Here is an 18,053-nt window from a genome sequence, read left to right as displayed (position 1 = left end):
TATGCATCCTGCAGCCCAGACCGGCTCTGTGCATCTCAAGAGTTTCTCGTTAACTCCAAAGCCTGGAGAATAGATCACAGAATGGTTTGGGTTGGAAGGGGGCCCTTAAAGATCATCTAGTTCCACCCCCCCTACCATAGGCAGGGACACCTCCCACTAGACCAGGTTGCTCAAAGCCCCATCCAGCCGGGCCTTGAACACCTTCAGGGAAAGAGCTTCCACAACTTCTCGGCAACCTGTTCCCATGTCTCATCAATGTTCCAGAAGTTCCCAGTCAGCAACAGCTTTAACAGGCCTAATTTATTTTTCTCCCCCCAAAAAGCCCAAGTTTCACATAAGCATGTTAAAAGTATTGTAGTTGTGCAAGGGTCCTTTCTCATTCTAGTTTGCTGCTTCGTCCAAATAAGCTATCTCTCCTAGTTAACAATAACATACATGCATGAATGCCATTCTCAGAAATAAAATACAGTAAAAGGTGATTTATAAGCACTTTTCAGTATTTGGTTCCTCAACATCTTTTTATTTCTCACAGTAAGTCACAATTTACATGCTGCTTCTCTCTCTTTGTCTCAATGCATGAGTAGACACAGATGTTTGTCAGAACTGCAGATGGTGGTGGAAGAGGATCTTTGGCAGAGTCTTCAGCTGGTCTAAACAACAGGGAAAAGTACCTATTTTTGGAGAAAGCTCAATTTACACTTCAGCTGTCAGGACTACTTGGGGTCTTTCCATGTCTACATTTTTGAGAGGTCCTGCCTAGTCAGCAGGAAAAGTCATACTACATGTATATTTAACCTAAACTCCCACTCGTCCCCTCCTCCTCAAAGTTATACTGAAATTAATTCCATGGGTTTTTATAACAGGAGTCCCTGAGTATAAGGAACAGCAAGAAAGCTGGAAGGGCCCTATATGTAGGTAAGGAATGCTAAATAACGCTGTAGCTACACTAAGGGACTCAGTGTGGCTCTTCATGGTTGAACACACCATCCAGCTCAAAAGATGCCCTTTTAAGCCAGAAGGTCTCTGGATGTGGACAGGGTGCACCAGTCACACGAAATAGCAGGTTACCAACATGAATATGGGAGGCACACAGTCATGTTGTATAGCAAGCAATGGCTGCTTTTATACACAAAGTTGGTTTTACGGTTCTTTTGAAAAGGCTTTAGCTAGCAGAGCTGCTGGATAGTGGAGCTCTACAGGTGAGTAAGATGACAGTGGTACGGTTTTGCAGTTAATATGAATGACGGTGTCATACTAAGATTGTAGCCAGATACATCGAAATCAGAACTTTTGGCCAGTAGTTGACAGATCTCCAAGGAAAAAACAAACACCCACAAGCCCGTCATCCTCTTCACTTGTGCAGCGTGGCAGGCACATATCCAGAAGACGTAATTTTTGAGACAGGGTCTGAAGTGCCATCCTCTTGAAATAAGTCACTTACATTTCATACCTCAACCTGAAACATGAGAATGGAACTGAACTCTAGGAAGAAATCCCACAAAGTTCTGAGATGACAGCATTAAGAATAGATAGTGCTGTCTAGCCATAGAAGAATCGAGTCCTAACACTTGTTCATGTGAGTAGTTTCACTTATTTAAACACTGAAAACAATTGCATTTTTCATATAGTGATCCTCAGAGACTAAACAGAATGTTTTTCCACTCAATTAAAAAAAACAAACAAAAAACACACCAACTTTAAAAGTTCAGGATTATGACAAGCCAAGTATTTTGAAGATCAAAGAACACATTTTAAACCCAGATCTTGAAATACAGTGGACAGATAGGCCTGTAGCCTCAATTAAGTCGAGTATACTCTTCTGGCCCACTCAATCCCTGGACTACAGCCCGAGTTTCCACACTCTTTTAGTTCTTCTGTCAAATATTTGTGTATGGACTCTAATCCTCATGGAACTTATTCCAGGAACTCATTTCACAGTCAAACAGAGCTCCATTGATCAACAGTGGCCTGCGATGTAAGAATATGTAGTTCTCTATTCCCTTAAAGGCTCCTCTATTGAAAACAAGAATTAAAGTACTTAACTTTTAATACCGAAAACCTTTCAGATTCTAGTTTATATGTGAAGTAGGTTAATTTATTTCTAACATTCTAATGTAAAAAGCCTGACATATCAATTCCATTAGCAAAGTTCACTGACAGGATGCTGTTAGCAAAAACTGCCACTCAAAATCAAGTGGACACCAAATTTTGTGTAAAAGTCTATTGAAGGCTACTCCCCTGTGAAAACAACGATACTGCATATTTTTAGATGGTGTCCTGGGACTCAATTGTTTTTACGTACATTTTACATATGAATCATAGTTTCCATTTCTTTACAAATCCTACTCTTCACAATTCAGTATTATTTTTTTATAGCTAACTAAATAACTGGCACTTTATTTTAGGTATTCAGCATTCTGTTGATAACATCTACTTTCAAATCCTTAACAGCTATGGCCAAAACCCCACTAATGAATTTTATGGCTATCTGTTGAAAAACCATTGCATATACAGTCACTCCAATGCAGCTGAAGCCTTGTAAAAAGCCTCCTGGTTTTAACTTACATGTGAAAACAGCAGGACTATTTTCTCCATCTATCACCCAAAACATATCAAGTTTTACTTAAAAAAAAAAAAAAAAAACCAAAAAGAACCACCACACAACAAAAAGTTATATATTGCTTAGTTTTTCTTCTGCAATCTAACTAGCTCATTGTTTCAGAAATGCTTGTCTCTTTGTCAGTCTTCTTGCTGAGAAAGACTTGGTAGAAAAATAAAGGCCTTCTCCTTTGAGAAATATAAAATGGAACATTAGCTGAAAAATAATAAATAACAATAAAGTATATTACTCTAACAATAGTATATTCTTTATATTAAGTTCAGGCATATTTCCACAAAACAAAACCCAATGCACAGCTACTTACAAACCATTCTCTTCCTACACGTCATCTTCTTCATTCATTCAAAAAGTTTCCATTTCAATCAGAAAAATTTGGAGAACATCCTTAACTGTGTTAGGGGGAACACTACCAAAAGCAGATTCCAATTTTGGGGGGAAAAAAAAAAAACAAAACCAAAACAACCCAAAACAAGAACCCAGACATAGAATTAGTCCAGTATAACCTAGAAAAAAATAATTGTACTTCTGATGTTACATTACTGATAAAATATCAAAATACAAAAATCTTTCCTTTTTATTTAAAACTACTATTGAGAAAAAGTAGGTTATTTGGAGAAAGAGGCCACTATGAAAGATTTGAAAAAAAAAAATAATGGACTTCAAATCTGTTACACTTTTACACAAGTTTTAAGAATCAAAGTTCTTAATCATCAATTCTTTGCAGGATCCCATCTTTTAAAATTTCTTAATTCTTGAAAGCTAGATGTTCCAAAAAGTTCCAAAAAAACATTATATATATTTATATGTATCACTGTTCATCCATCTTTCCAAGTCGTCGCCGCCGCCTACAGAAAGACCTTAAGTTCCATTTGTTTGCTTCCAACATAAAAGGTCCATTGTAGACAAACAACACCGTCATCTTGTCATTGTAAGTGAGATTCTGCAGGAGCTGGTGAAAAACACAAAACCCAAAGTCAAAATAGCTAGAAGAGATGTTCCCCATTATTCAAAAAAAGTGAATTAGGTCTACATAAAGCCTTAGATCTCAGAAGGTCAATATAGCAGGATTATAGCCTTAGAAACCCCCCAAAGAGACTCCACTCATTCTCCAGGCAGTTTCCATGTCTCACTATTCTTACTACAACAAAATATTCCTAATTTGTACCTTATTGCTGCAAATGTGGTCGTTACCTTTTTGCCTTATCCACAATGGGCACAGAATATTGGCTGGTTTTCCTTTTTTGTCAGGACAGGGGAGGAGGTTGTTACTTGGGCACAATTATTATGCCTCTCTTCAGCCTCACACTCCTCTGAGCTAAGCAATTTCGATCAGCGGAAACTCAAAACTTTCAAAACTTCTTAGAAGTTGCACTGCTGTCTTCCTGAGTAACTCCAGCCCCTGTACTACTTTTCTGAAGTGTAACAGCCAAAGCTGGACACTTACTGCAGTCCAAATCTTGTCAGGCAGACGCCCGGCAGACTGACAGATGTCATGCAAGCCGTAGGGTTATCTGCAGTCCTCAGGATGACTTTTAGTAATTTACTTGCAACTGATGTTCAACCTGTCATCCACAGTAACTTCTCTCTCCCCAGTCAATTAGGCATTTATGACTTAGACCAGATGCTGTTGTTGATTTTTCCCACTTAAATATCAAGTCCTATGCTTGTGCTGAGATGCAACCTGTTTTCAAATAAAGTTACCTAATCTAAGATTGTTTTGAATTCTAATCTTGCTCTACAGCAAAGAAGCATTCACTCCCAACACGGTAATTATTTGCATGTTTAATAAATGTAATCTGTTTCAGCACAGATTGATATTAAAAATACGGATTTTCAAACCCAAGACTCACTCCTAAGGAACACATTCAGTTGATATACTCATTCTGACAGTGAATCACAACTATTCAGATTACAATTTTCCTAATCAACTCTACTGCATATTAACCTATACTCTTTCCCCTCTGTAGCTTGCTTAAAAGCATAGCTGGGGAAGTGTCAACATACTGAAAAAAAACGATAACAGTTTGTCCTGTATCTACTGTAACCTGTGTATTGCAGATACACAGAACTTAGCTTAGTATGACAATTTGTCATACTTATTAGAAAGCAAGTATGTAATCACATTCTAGAGAGTGATGACATGTAGTATTAGGTTCAGCAACTGCAGGTAAGCCACTGGAGCAGCAGTCTGGCTTTCTCCTCAGCCTGCTCTATGCAGCCTTTTAATTATCCTCTGATGCAGCACACTCAAACTATCTCATCAGCTAGAACCTTTACATGAAGTGCTATCGCAATAATGTTCTTTTTGGTACGCCATTACAACTTCACCATGTGGTGATCACTTCCTTGCAGATGACCAAAAGAGAGAGAGAGAGAGAGAGAAGAAAGAAAGAAATACCTTCAGCCACGTCATAATGCCATCTCTTGCTGCTGAATACTGGTGCAAGACATTCCTTTATCTTCCTCTTACCGTAAAGTTAAATGGAGTTTTTTTTAAGCTTCTGAAATGTCTTACTTCTGCCTTCTCGTTTTCACTCGGATCTTTCTCATTAGCTCTGCACACTCAATTTCCCCCCCCTCTCTATTCTTAGTAATTTGACAATGAGTACAACTTTTAAAACAGACTCCGGAACACTAGACAGTAATTTTCTACAGTCCTTTATATGTGGGAAGCATTATAGTTAGTAGAGCTATTTCAATCCTTTCAAAATCCAAACCACTCTCTTATTTCCCAAAGTAGGAGAGAGCACAAAAAAGCAGATCGAATAAGGAAAAAAAAAATCACACGAAGACAAAAGGGGACAGATAACACAGAACAAGAAAGAAGTAATATGGACAGGAAAAAAAAAAAAAAAAAAAAAAACTGCGTGAGGCGAGTACACTGTCTGCTTTCAGTCAGGTAAATGCTGTAGGTAGCTTTTCTCAGGTACTTCAACTGCTATTTACAGAAAAGAACAGCACATACCAGCCAGACTTTCTAAAATACAGTGAAGTACAGGATGCAGAACTGCTATCTTAATAAAAAGCATACAGCCCATTTACTGAATGCTTGCCTCCTTGCCTTGGTGTACAAATAACCTCTACTGGTTCAATCTGTCTTGGATCAAGTTGAACATAACATTAGCCTGTTAAAGGTGCAGGTGAATAGCCACCGTACATACTTGTCCTCTCAAGCCACACCATCACATCACTGCATCACCTAGTAAGTCAATAATTTTTTATTTCTTTTCTTTTTTTTTTTTTTAAAGAGAAGATCACAATTAAGCACTGGTCATTCTTGACTGAAAGACTGAAAACTCCTTTTCAAGCCATTCTCCATGGAGCATAGCACTGACCTTTTCTAAGCTTGTAAGTCTCAAATTATTACTTGAATAGTTTTCCTCCACTAATGTGGGACTCCTCTAGTTCTTCCAATGTCAGCATCACTAGCCTGTTTCAATATCATTATCTGACTTGTTTGGAAGTTGGTCTCTGCTACAATCCTAATTTTGTGTGAGCTGGAGGCATTACATTCAATAGCCTTGTTACATGGTACCCCTATCCTCTGGTGGTTAACTTTTGATACTTCCACAGAGGCCGCAATTCCAGAATGTGTTTATCATAACACATTGAGCTAGAATTGAGCTAGAATTGAGCTAGAATACAGGGATGGGGAGCAGAGTGAAGCCCCTGTAGTCCAAAGGGAAATGGTGAGGGACCTGCTTCAGCACCTGGAGGTGCACAAATCTATGGGGCCGGATGGGATCCATCCAAGGGTGCTGAGAGAGCTGGCGGAAGTGCTCACCGGCCCACTGTGCATCATTTATGAACAGTCCTGGATAACTGGGGAGGTCCCAGCTGACTGGAGGTTGGCAAATGTGACGCCCATCCATAAGAAGGGCCGGAAGGAGGATCCAGGGAACTACAGGCCAGTCAGTCTGACATCGGTGCCTGGGAAGGTCATGGAGCAGATCATCCTCAGTGCCATCACACGGCACATGCAAGAGAACAGGGTGATCAGGCCCAGTCAGCATGGCTTTGTGAAAGGCAGGTCATGCCTGTCAAACCTGATCTCCTTCTATGACAAGGTGACCCACTTGCTGGACAAGGGAAAAGCTGTGGACGTTGTCTACCTGGATTTTTGCAAGGCTTTTGACACCGTTTCCCATAGCATTCTCCTGGAGAAACTGGCTGCTCATGGCCTGGACAGGTATACTCTTCGTTGGGTAAAAAACTGGCTGGATGGCCGTGTCCAGAGAGTGGTGGTAAATGGAGTTAAATCCAGTTGGTGTCCAGTGACGAGTGGTGTCCCCCAGGGATCGGTGCTGGGGCCCGTTCTCTTTAATATCTTTATCAACGATCTGGATGAGGGGATCGAGTGCTCCCTCAGTAAGTTCGCAGACGACACTAAACTGGGGGGGTGTGTTGATCTGCTTGAGGGTAGATTGGCTCTGCAGAGGGATCTGGACAGGCTGGACAGATGGGCTGAGGCCAATGGTATGAGGTTCAACAAGGCCAAGTGTCGGGTCCTGCACTTGGGTCACAACAACCCCATGCAGCGCTACAGACTGGGGGCGGAGTGGCTCGAAAGCTGCCTGGCAGAAAAGGACCTGGGGGTGTTGGTGGACAACCGGCTGAGCATGAGCCAGCAGTGTGCCCAGGCAGCCAAGAAGGCCAACACCATCCTGGCCTGCATCAGGAATAGTGTGGTGAGCCGGACTAGGGAAGTAATCATCCCCCTGTACTCGGCACTGGTGAGGCCTCACCTCGAGTACTGTGTTCAGTTTTGGGCCCCTCACTACAAGAAGGACATTGAGGTGTTGGAGCGTGTCCAGAGAAGGGCTACAAAGCTGGTGAAGGGTCTGGAGGACAAACCTTATGAGGAACGACTGAGGGATCTGGGGTTGTTTAGCCTGGAGAAGAGGAGGCTGAGGGGAGACCTTATCGCCCTCTACAACTACCTGAAAGGAGGTTTTAGAGAGATGGGAGCTGACCTCTTCTCCCTGGCGACAAGTGATAGGACAAGAGGAAATGGGTTCAAGTTATGTCAGGGCAGGTTTAGATTAGATGTTAGGAAGCATTTTTTCACTGAAAGGGTTATTAAACATTGGAATAAGCTGCCCAGAGAGGTGGTGGATTCACCATCCCTGGAGGTGTTTAAGAAAAGGGTAGATGAGATGCTTAGGGACATGGTTTAGGAGTGGTGGTGTTTTTATCAGGGTAGGTTAATGGTTGGACTTGATGATCTTAAAGGTCCCTTCCAACCTCACTGATTCTATGATTCTATGATTCTATAAGATGAGCCTGGGTGTAAGTTACCTGAATTCCTGCCAGAGCTGTCCTTAAAATGGACAAATTTTCTCACAGTTACCTTTTAATGTTAAGTTCTTAGGAAAAACAGAGATAAATTACAGTGTTCCTAGTGGTATTATGACACAAAACTCAATTCTCCTACACATTAAAATTTCAATTTCATTTTCTGCCACGCACCTTTGGTGTAATAAAGAAATACTGTGATGTGCTTTCTTTACAAGCAGTTTTCACAACCATCTCAAAAACTCTTCTCTCATTCATTGGATCCATTCCCTAAAAGAAAAAAAAAAAAAAAGGTTTGTTCTCTCCACTATGTCATAAGCATCTGTATAGGAAGAGGTTATATACTGCACTGTTGATACTCACCTGATTTATTTCATCTACAACCCTGAAAGGACATCTGTTGAGTTCCTGTAGAGCCATCAGGTACAACATAGTGGAAACACTTTTCTCACCTCCACTCTGATGATATGGAGTCAATTCATGAAGTTCAGTGCTACTGTGGAATTTGACTCTGATGCGAATCCCATACTTGTCGTATTCCTCCTATAAAAGCCAGTACCTGTTTAACTCAGTTTCTCTGTACTACAGCTTATTTGATAATGACATGCAAATTAACAGAAATTTATGTCAAACGTTCTACAGGGGTCTATCAACCACTCAGGTTCAACTTAATATGTTAATTTTGTTTCATATATCTTCCTGAACTCTGATCTATTCTTGTTAGATAGAGAGTTTTCAATACCACTCCCTCCCCGTGACAATGATTTGTCAATTTTTGAATCCCTGGTAAGAAAGACTTCATACATATTAAGAACATTGACAGGAAAAAAAATTCTTGGCTACAGAAAGGAGAAAGTAATGCCCCCATAAATGCCATTAATTGGCAAAACATGCATTAGGGTACATGATATTATAAAGTTGAACTGGGCTGATGGGAGATGTGTGTGTGAAAGTCAAGATCCCATCTGAACCTCTTCAAGTGTGAGCAGTCTAATTAAATCCTTCACTTTTGCTCCACTAGCAGACTGAGATACAAAGCCCATATAAAATCCACTGACAGCAATTTCCCTTTTCCCTTTCCCTCAGGAAAACCACACACAAGGATTCTGACCCTGGCCTTTTCTTTAACAGGAAACTGACACTTGGCAGCAGTCTGAATCAATGATGCATAGGCTTGGGGATAACAGACGTTATCCCCAACAGAAGCCCATGCAAAGAAATACATAGAATCATAGAATCAGTGAGGTTGGAAGGGACCTTTAAGATCATCAAGTCCAACCATTAACCTACCCTGATAAAAACACCACCACTTCTAAACCATGTCCCTAAGCAGCTCATCTACCCTTTTCTTAAACACCTCCAGGGATGGTGAATCCACCACCTCTCTGGGCAGCCTATTCCAATGTTTAATAACCCTTTCAGTGAAAAAATGCTTCCTAATATCCAATCTAAACCTGCCCTGACATAACTTGAACCCGTTTCCTCTTGTCCTATCACTTGTCACCAGGGAGAAGAGGTCAGCTCCCATCTCTCTAAAACCTCCTTTCAGGTAGTTGTACAGGGTGATAAGGTCTCCCCTCAGAGATTCACAATTCAACAAAAAAAAGAAATCTCTGGAGTACTTGCTAATATTTCTGAAGTTCAAGTAAGCTCAGTGGAGGTATGGGAACGTAATTCCCAGTGTAGAAAGCCCATACTGATTGCTTACCATTTGGTCTACATAAGACATAGTCTTTATATGCACTTATCAAGTTTATGAGAGCTACAGGGAAGATTCAAAAGTTTCAGGAATACGAGTTCCCAGAGGTCTATCCATATTCACTGTGGAAGTGTAAATCCTGCACTCAGAGGTCATCAACTCACTTTCTTCTGATAACACAACTGTAATGCTGAGGGTAGAAGAACAGAGTGGAGGTGATTCCTGATGGTTACTCACAGAATACTTCTAGATTTAGAAAGGAGAGTTGTGGCAAAGAGACAATGAGCCGCCCATCCCATAGAAGCTGGCATGTGCCACTTTGGTTCAGATTGCCACATACCAGTCATCAAAAGGTGTATGAACCTGGGTGACCTGGCAGAGTAAAGCCCCATTGTAGGGCTGGCTCCTATGAAGTACAACAAGGTCTAAAAGCCACCATGAAGTAAATAAGTCATACCATCTTGAAGTCTTAAAACTGCCTTAAGGAACTTCAAGTCTGTAGGAACAATTTTCAGCTTCTTTGCTACTTTCAGGTCTTGCTTTGAGATGAGTAATGTACATACCAGATAGCATTTAACATTGGAGAGGATGTATCACATCCTCTCCGACCAGCTAATCTGCTAAATCAGAAGAACAAGCCATCTTTTGGTGTTCCTGGTGTTTTACTACACCTGCAGGCAGACAAACATCCTCAGGACTGGAAAGGGTAAGGTTTTATACTGGTATTTACTTTCATGTACTACAAACCCCTGGCGCTTCTGGTGTACTAGCATCATAGAGACATGGAATTGTGAACCCTTGAGGCTGAGTCAAATGCATACGCACTTTAAAAGAGAATGAAGGTGACCTGACATAGTTTTAAACTCATGTTTGCTAAGTGACAACTTTTTCCAGTTTTGAAGACAGGTCACCTTCCTCACTCTTAATGTTTTTCCTGCTGGCAATGGGTTGGCACTTCGAAAGACAACCTGAAGGCCTGCCTTGAGAAGAACTATATGACCATGATAGACACAGTGGAACAAAGCAATGCTCAGTGCAACTATTTGCAAGGTGATTTTGGTTACCATTTGATTCTCCCCCACTATGGAAGGAATTTCTTCTTTGGCACTTAATGCAGCTTATCAGAAGAATAATTAGCTTCTCAGATTTGCAGACTGTAGTTTGATAGCCGTGCCTGATAATTAGGAGCCTAAGAAGGAAACTCATGGGGCATGCTTTCTAAAGACACGGATGTTGCTGCACTGACCTTTCTGGAGGTGGTATTTTGCCAAGGGGAGCTAATAAGGCATTCTTCTAATCAGTGAAGGTAACAGCACCATAGCTTAGATGAACTTTCTCCATTTTAGTAGGATTTGATACTTGACTGTCAGGGTCAATCTCAACAGACCCAAAGTCTGGCTTGCTTATGACCAGAAATACTTAGCATAGTGGAGTGAAAAAATATCCTTAAGTTCACAGTTTAGTTCCCGTTTCTTCTCTAACAGATAGTTGCAGAGCTGTTGCTATGCTCTTTGGAAAGGGCCTCTGGCTGTGGGACTTCAAGAACACAATGACTTAATGTAAGGAGAAATAAAAACCAGAACCTAAAGGCTCTAGGCCCACTGTACTTTCAGATGCATTGGCACAGACTGAAACTAGATTCAGAGAAGTTTACAAGGTAGAGGCTGGCGAAACCTACAATAAGATCTACCCTCCAGCACAGCTGCAACGGCATCAGAATGCCAGGCCTTAGTTGCCAGACTACTGGGAATGCCAATTCATATAATTGACAGGTATTGCAGAACCGGTCAAGAATGATGTTCAAAACTCCCTGTGGGGAAATCGAGGAACATGAGGGTTTTCACTGCTCGAACTCTAAATTCTGGTTACCAAGTGCTACCAAGGGAAGTCAGAATGTTCACTGCGTTTTTTGCTAGGACATCAAGGAAGAACCTAGTGAAGTATTTCACACAGTAGGTACTGTCTCCAAGGACATCATCAGATCTCAAGGTTCCTGCAGGGCAGGCTAACAGAGGCTTGAATGAGAGTATTTCTAACAAAAATAATTCTGCCTCAAGGGTCTCTCTTTTGATATTTGCAGGTCAGATCAAAAGAGTCTGCTGCAGAGAAGGGGGGTAAGGAATCCAAGCTCTAGAACAGATTATCCACTCACTGTATTATAGGCATTGATCCCTTGAGGAAAAGGTTTTAGTCATTGGCACAGTACCACTAGCTAACCTCTTAAACTATTTTTGACATCTTTGCAAGAAAAAAGCAAGACCTTCCACAGAAGGCATTCAGAACAACAGTCCAGACTCCCTTTGCTTTTAAACTGCTTTACTGTTTTTCTGTGTACTCTCTCCCAACTTATGTTTAGATATAAGCATTTGTGTAATACAGACCTGACTCTGTAGGTAACTACCAAAAGAACTGAAAAGTTCATGTTTTAATGCCCTACTACTCATAATACTAGTTACTATGTAAACATGTTTATGCAGTTCATGTAAAGAGCCTTGTCAGTCACTATTCTGCCCCCCAAAATAACTACCACTTCAACTGTTTTAAGAAAAGCTGCTTGAGTAATTTACTACAGCAAAAAAATGTTTTAAGAGTCAATTTTCGCTACTGTGGAGTCTACGCATTACATATGAAAGTCTTAAAGTTATCATTACAGAGATCAATTTAAAACAAAATACCCAACTTCTTTTCAGCGCACTGCACTGAATATTTCTCCACAAGGCACTACTGGTGCTTTAAATTCTTCATCAGAGGTAAACCCTGCCTAGAAATGTTACTGTGGGCATAACAGGCCAGGCCAAATGATTGCTGCTTCAAAACCAGACAAAACGCCAGCAGACTTGAGCAGAAACTACATATAAAAACAAATCAGTTCAAGACTTATTAACAGTAGGCTCAGTCACTAAATGATAATAGAAAGCACAAATTAGCTAAAAATGTAGAATTATATCAATAAATTAATAAACCTGAGTTACAGCTAAAGTAAACAAAATGCTTCCAACTGAGCCCAGTAAGTTGCAAAAAGCTTCCAACAGTCAGTGAGTTGAAGTCCTATGCATCTGGACAAAGACTCATTTTTCTTTAATCAGACTGACAGTTCTAGCACGAAAAAAATGTGTTCATCAGTAAAAGGTCTTTATTTTTTTAAAAAACAACCTACCATCCCAATGACAACTTGTTATTTTTTCTCTAGCAACATACAAGCAAAAGATGATGCATGAAAGTTATTCTTCCATATGAAAAATAAATCATACCTCATTTTCCACATGAAGATCAACTTCACCAACACACTGCATAGAACTAAAGAAGTTACTGAACTTCTCATTAATTTGCTCAATCAGCTTTTTCAAGGGGTTTAGCCACCTTTCTTTGACCTAGAAGTAGACATATCCATGTAAAACCCTTTTTAATAAGCTAATTTTCCTTTAGATAGCATTTAAATGCAAACATATTGTAATTACAGAAGTTAACATCTCAGTTTACACTCAAGATAACTTGGAATGTTATCCTTTATTTCTGTACACACATTCTATTCTAATAAAGACATACTGATACAGAAGTGATAATTTCAGCTATTACCTCTGAAATGTTTTGCCTATAGTTATCCAATTCATTTTTCTTTTCCTCTAGATATTCCGTCAACTGCTGTATTTCTTGTGTCTGCTTATTGTATTCTTCAACAACCTGCCAGAATAAAAAAAAAAGCAGTCAACAAAATGTTTGCCAATTCTAACCTTGAGTGTAAAAATATCACATTGCACTGATTCTGTTCAAACACAATTCTATAATTACTGCATTGCACACTGAACAAGATACATTTCTAGATTTAAAGCAAAGAAACTGCAAAGCAATGCTTATTTCAGGTTACTGCAACTTTTATTTTTCTGTTTAAAAGGCACAGAACACACTGTTCTTTTGGAAGAACCTACTTAAAATTCTAATAGATGCAGAATCTGGCATTTACAGCACATTGTTCCTGCTGTCTAGCTTATTATACCAAAAGATCTAGCACAGAGTGGGAAGCAAGTACAATACGGGTGGAGGGGGAGGAAGAGAGGGCGGAGAGAAAGCAGTGAACACACCGAAGCATTCAGCCCTGTGAAACAGGAGGCCCTGGTTTTCTCTTCATTCAGAAAAGCATCAATTTCCTCCAACGTGGTCGGAAGAGCCTGAAAAGCCTACAAGAGAAAGGATGCATGTGTTACACAGCAATGCTAATGAAGGACTCAAGTTTGCTAAAAAGAAATTGAATAAGCCATAAAATATTCTATTACTTTTAGTCAGGATGTCACATATTAAAAATTTAACAGAGCAAGATTCCCTCACTATTCTAGTAGCTAGAAATGCTACCACATAACAAAGATGTGCAATTAATTGCTCCTTAGTTGCCTACCTTGTGCAGGTACAGATGCTCACACACTAGGTATAAGCCAGGAGCTATGCGAGTTAAGCCATGCAAATACTTCTAGAAGCTGGGAAGACCTGGGGTTAGGTGGGCCCAGATTTCAGTTCTTTTGTGTTGCTCCATTAGAGCAAGAAGCTAGAAAAATACACCCTCTAATTATTTCTATGAACACAAGACTATGATTTTAACTGAAATTTCAGATCAAATTTTCTCTCCCCTGTGCAAAGAACAAAGTGATTGTCAGAGGATATCCCAGCACTATTTAAAGGTGCGTTAAAGGGTAAGTAACAATATATGAGTTAACACTAACAGAAGTGCACATGATCCTTTACTGGCAGCCTTCTAATATAAAACACAACACTCTTTGCTGGAGAAGTTAGAATGGTGTACAACATCCAAAATTTAAGACATATGTGGAGATTTGTTTTTGTACATACAGTTTGAAATTCTTTTGGAAGATGTTGATCCGGACTCAGTTTGCAGACCTGTCGAGCTTTTTTCAGCAATTCCTTGCAGTTCTCTGTAAGAACTCGCTTCATATCATCCAGTTCACGAAATTGTTGCTGTTAAAGAAGATATTAAAATACACGTTTTTAACTTTATTATAAATTTGCAGAGGTGTCACCAGCACACTGGCAATGAGCAAGATCTGAATCAGAGAATGTAGGTGAAATCCCACTGCTTTAAGATTAAAAATCTTTGTTTGAACATGCAGAACTCATTCTGCCTTTGTGCTTGAAGTCAACAGATGCCAAGGTAAACTGATCAAAAGCATGTTCTTGTGATATAGCAAATTTATTTTCTCTCAACTAGACAAGTGTGCATGTAGATTCATTATATATCTCAAAACAGACTATTTTACAGGAAATTCCCTGTAAGCTAAAACACGACTACTATGAGCCTTATTTTTTTATTAGCTCCCATTTAACTATATTTATCTGCTTGGGAGAACATGTTGGACATGATGTACACTGAAGGGTATTTTAGCTGAAATTTTACAGAGTAAACATCATAATTACACAATCAGAAGTATTTCCTTTGCTGTTTCATATTCTACCTCTGTAATACAGCTAGCAAAATACAAAACGGAAACGCACATGATTTTTAAACTAATGCTGAAACATAAGTGAAAAGCAGGTACAGCTTCTGGTTCTGAACAGTGGTTTCAAGGCTAAACTCTTTGGGACTTACTACAGGTAAGTGGTCAACCCAGCCCTATGATTTTTATAACGCAATGTTACCATGACAGTAGTTAAAATACAATGCACAAAATATGATTCCTCCATGAAACACTAGGCTAAAGATTATCTCAAATAAGCAGTATTCAGACAAAAAACTTTGGAGACCCTCAAGTATCTCTTCCCCTCTTCCCTCAGAAATCTCACTCACTCATCTCTATACAGGCGGTCCCTATTGCAGGCCTGCTGCTTCCAGATGCTGAGCTGGCAGTGCTTGGGAGTAACCACTTGCTGCTGCCTCCCAGCTCAGGTGAGCGCCCAGCTGCAGACAGCTGGGAGCTGCCAACAACTTTGTACATCTAAGGAGTGCATACCAAGATACTGGAGCTTTTAATCCAAGTTATTTTACTACATACATTTACTCAGTGATTACACATACAATCCATCTTTTTAACAGAATTACATCACAGAAGTACACCGTTTTCACTTTTTTTCCCAGAGGCACAAAATTCTAACTCAAAATCCATATGCACGCTATTTTGCTTCAGAACTTTCTTCTGACAGTTTGGAAAGTTTAGTTACATTCCTACACTTGGGAGAGCTTTATCTTCCCAATTTTTATTGTTGTGTACTTCAGTTAAATATGAGAGCCCTCCAGTGGCAAAAAAATTTTTTGAAGTGTTCTTTTGGAGATTATACAATTAGATAAATGTTTATTCCACATTTTTAAAATACAGGACACAGACACTGATAGCAACTTGCGTTACTTTCCGGCAATTTAATTAATCTTTACTTACTAAATACAACAGAAGCAGTAGTAACAGATATGATCAAGAGTGATCATCAATGAAATTCTCACGCTTACTCAAGAATTAGGGCTGCTGTTCTCTACAGCATATATCAACTCAAAAATCCTGTTTTTCCTTCCCTCCACCAAGCACTAGCAAATAGATTTTTGCATTAGAGGTAAGCATTTCATGATCTTCACAAACACACTGTAAAGATATTTTTCTACTGTCTTGACGTTTTCCAAAATGAAAAAAAAAAACCAACAAAAGAAAAAAAGAGGCCTTTTCTTACATTTCCCCACCCCCCTTCATAAAGTCTATTGTAGAGAAGGAAGGAAATGTCACGTTGGGGCAAGAAGGACTGTCTATACAGACAAACAGCTATACAGACAAAACAGCAGTAAGTGGAGGATGTCCCTCTTTTGGTTACAGCCAAGACCTGAAGTCATTCTGAATTAGCACAAATAAAACTGTACACCACAATGCTTATGCTCCATTGCATATCTGCATATGTTCTGTAATACTTTTAATACGCAATTTTTTATGAACATTTTAGAAAGTTCTAAATTAAAACTGGACTGTATTTTGGAACCCAGAAATTTAAAAGCCAACTGGCTTCACCTGAAGTGTGTTTGACCTCATGACAATTAAGGCAAAGGATCCAGTGAAAGATAATCATCCATACTTTTTTTTATACAAGAAACATCAATTTTATATTGATGCATTTTACCATTTCCAGAGCCAAAGTCAATTCTGAATCATCCAAAGTGGGGAATACCAGCTCTCAATTGTACATAAAGTGCCCACTTGAAACCCTGCAGAGCTGCATGAAACAGTATTTCAAGTTGATCTCTGTGCACTGAAAATCTGAAATAGATTCAACATTGAATATACCTGACCCAAGCCTAAGGCAAGTAAAATTCTTCAGGGTGTGAAAAGGAAAACACATGTTTGGGCAGAGGAAAGCCTCAGCAATAGAGGAAAGCAATAGACATTTGATGTGGTTATGAGGCACATACTAGAATAAATGCACTGACAGTTCAGCAACAAGGTAAGTCTCAATTTTCATTCAGCTATCTAACAAAAAAAAGTTAGATAAATATAAATAAATAAAAATACACAAGTTTTGATTCCTTCTCCCCCATATATTCAAAAGTGCAATGGCAATATTAAGGTTCCTGCTGATTTCCTGAAGGTGTCTCAAGAAAACCCATCTAGATAAAAAAAAAGTAACACTAAGTAGTAATAATTACCATTTTGAACAGGGATGCTACCACAAAAAATCATAGCCTAGACAGAGCTTTACATGTGTTTCAGCCAACAGCATAAGAACCCACTTGGAAAGCGCTTTATCCGGGTACTTCAGGAAAGTTCCGTACTAGTGCAGGGCTGCGATTACAGCTTTCTGAAAAGGCATCTACCAAACAGCAGAATCCAATTATATTTTTTACGCACAAGCAATTTGTATTCTGTTGTGCTCATCAGTACTGCAACTGGTTTTATGCAAAGTAAGAGGATGGCTAAAGAAAATATAGTTACCAGAAGCCAATGTTTTCTCATGAATTTGTGTTTGAACGCATGCTCAGTGACAGCATTTCATTATTTGAAATTTGGAATTTTATACATAGAAAAACAGAATCTGCATTTTCTTAAAACTTGGCTTAAGGACCAAATACAGCAATTTACATACTGAGTATTAATACCAATCATTTAAACAAATTTACACCAAATGAACCTGAAAATTAACAAGCTATCAAAGCAAGACAATTAGTAAGACTCTTTCAAACAACCATCATAAACATGCAGGCAACTGTGCCAATTATCTAATGAGCAGATGGGGCTAACAATCCTTCCTACTGTTCAGTATGGGTCACAAACACAGATTTGCTTCTTAGGCTGATTAAATAAATTAAATACAAGGAGTTGTTAAAATAACACTAAGGTTCCCACTTGAACTGCAATGACAAAATACAAACCCCAGAAATCTGTTGTTGCTAACTTGACATGTTCAAAAACATGTACTTTTTTGGCCTTTCCACCTAAGCGGTTAAAAAAAACACCATAAAGCAAC

General features: G+C 39.3%; 1 protein-coding gene across 1 annotated transcript in view; it reads right to left on the bottom strand.

Annotated features, from left to right (window-relative positions):
* Positions 1-1,583: 1,583 nt before the first annotated feature.
* SMC5 (structural maintenance of chromosomes 5) overlaps positions 1,584-18,053 on the bottom strand; it is a gene marked incomplete at its 5' end in the record, with an annotated part of 57,334 nt that continues 40,864 nt past the window's right edge. The window contains 7 exons of the mRNA XM_082497976.1: positions 1,584-3,569; positions 8,090-8,185; positions 8,279-8,458; positions 12,866-12,985; positions 13,191-13,295; positions 13,694-13,789; positions 14,454-14,579. Of these exons, the coding sequence (XP_082354102.1) occupies positions 3,429-3,569; positions 8,090-8,185; positions 8,279-8,458; positions 12,866-12,985; positions 13,191-13,295; positions 13,694-13,789; positions 14,454-14,579 (864 nt within the window). The 3' untranslated portion in view covers positions 1,584-3,428. The remainder of the gene's footprint in view (positions 3,570-8,089; positions 8,186-8,278; positions 8,459-12,865; positions 12,986-13,190; positions 13,296-13,693; positions 13,790-14,453; positions 14,580-18,053) is intronic.

This window comes from Vanellus vanellus, assembly GCF_965231255.1.
Source record: "Vanellus vanellus genome assembly, chromosome: Z".
Lineage (NCBI taxonomy): Eukaryota > Metazoa > Chordata > Aves > Charadriiformes > Charadriidae > Vanellus > Vanellus vanellus.
Note: the sequence above shows the minus strand (reverse complement) of the source record. Positions and strands in the feature narration are given on the sequence as shown.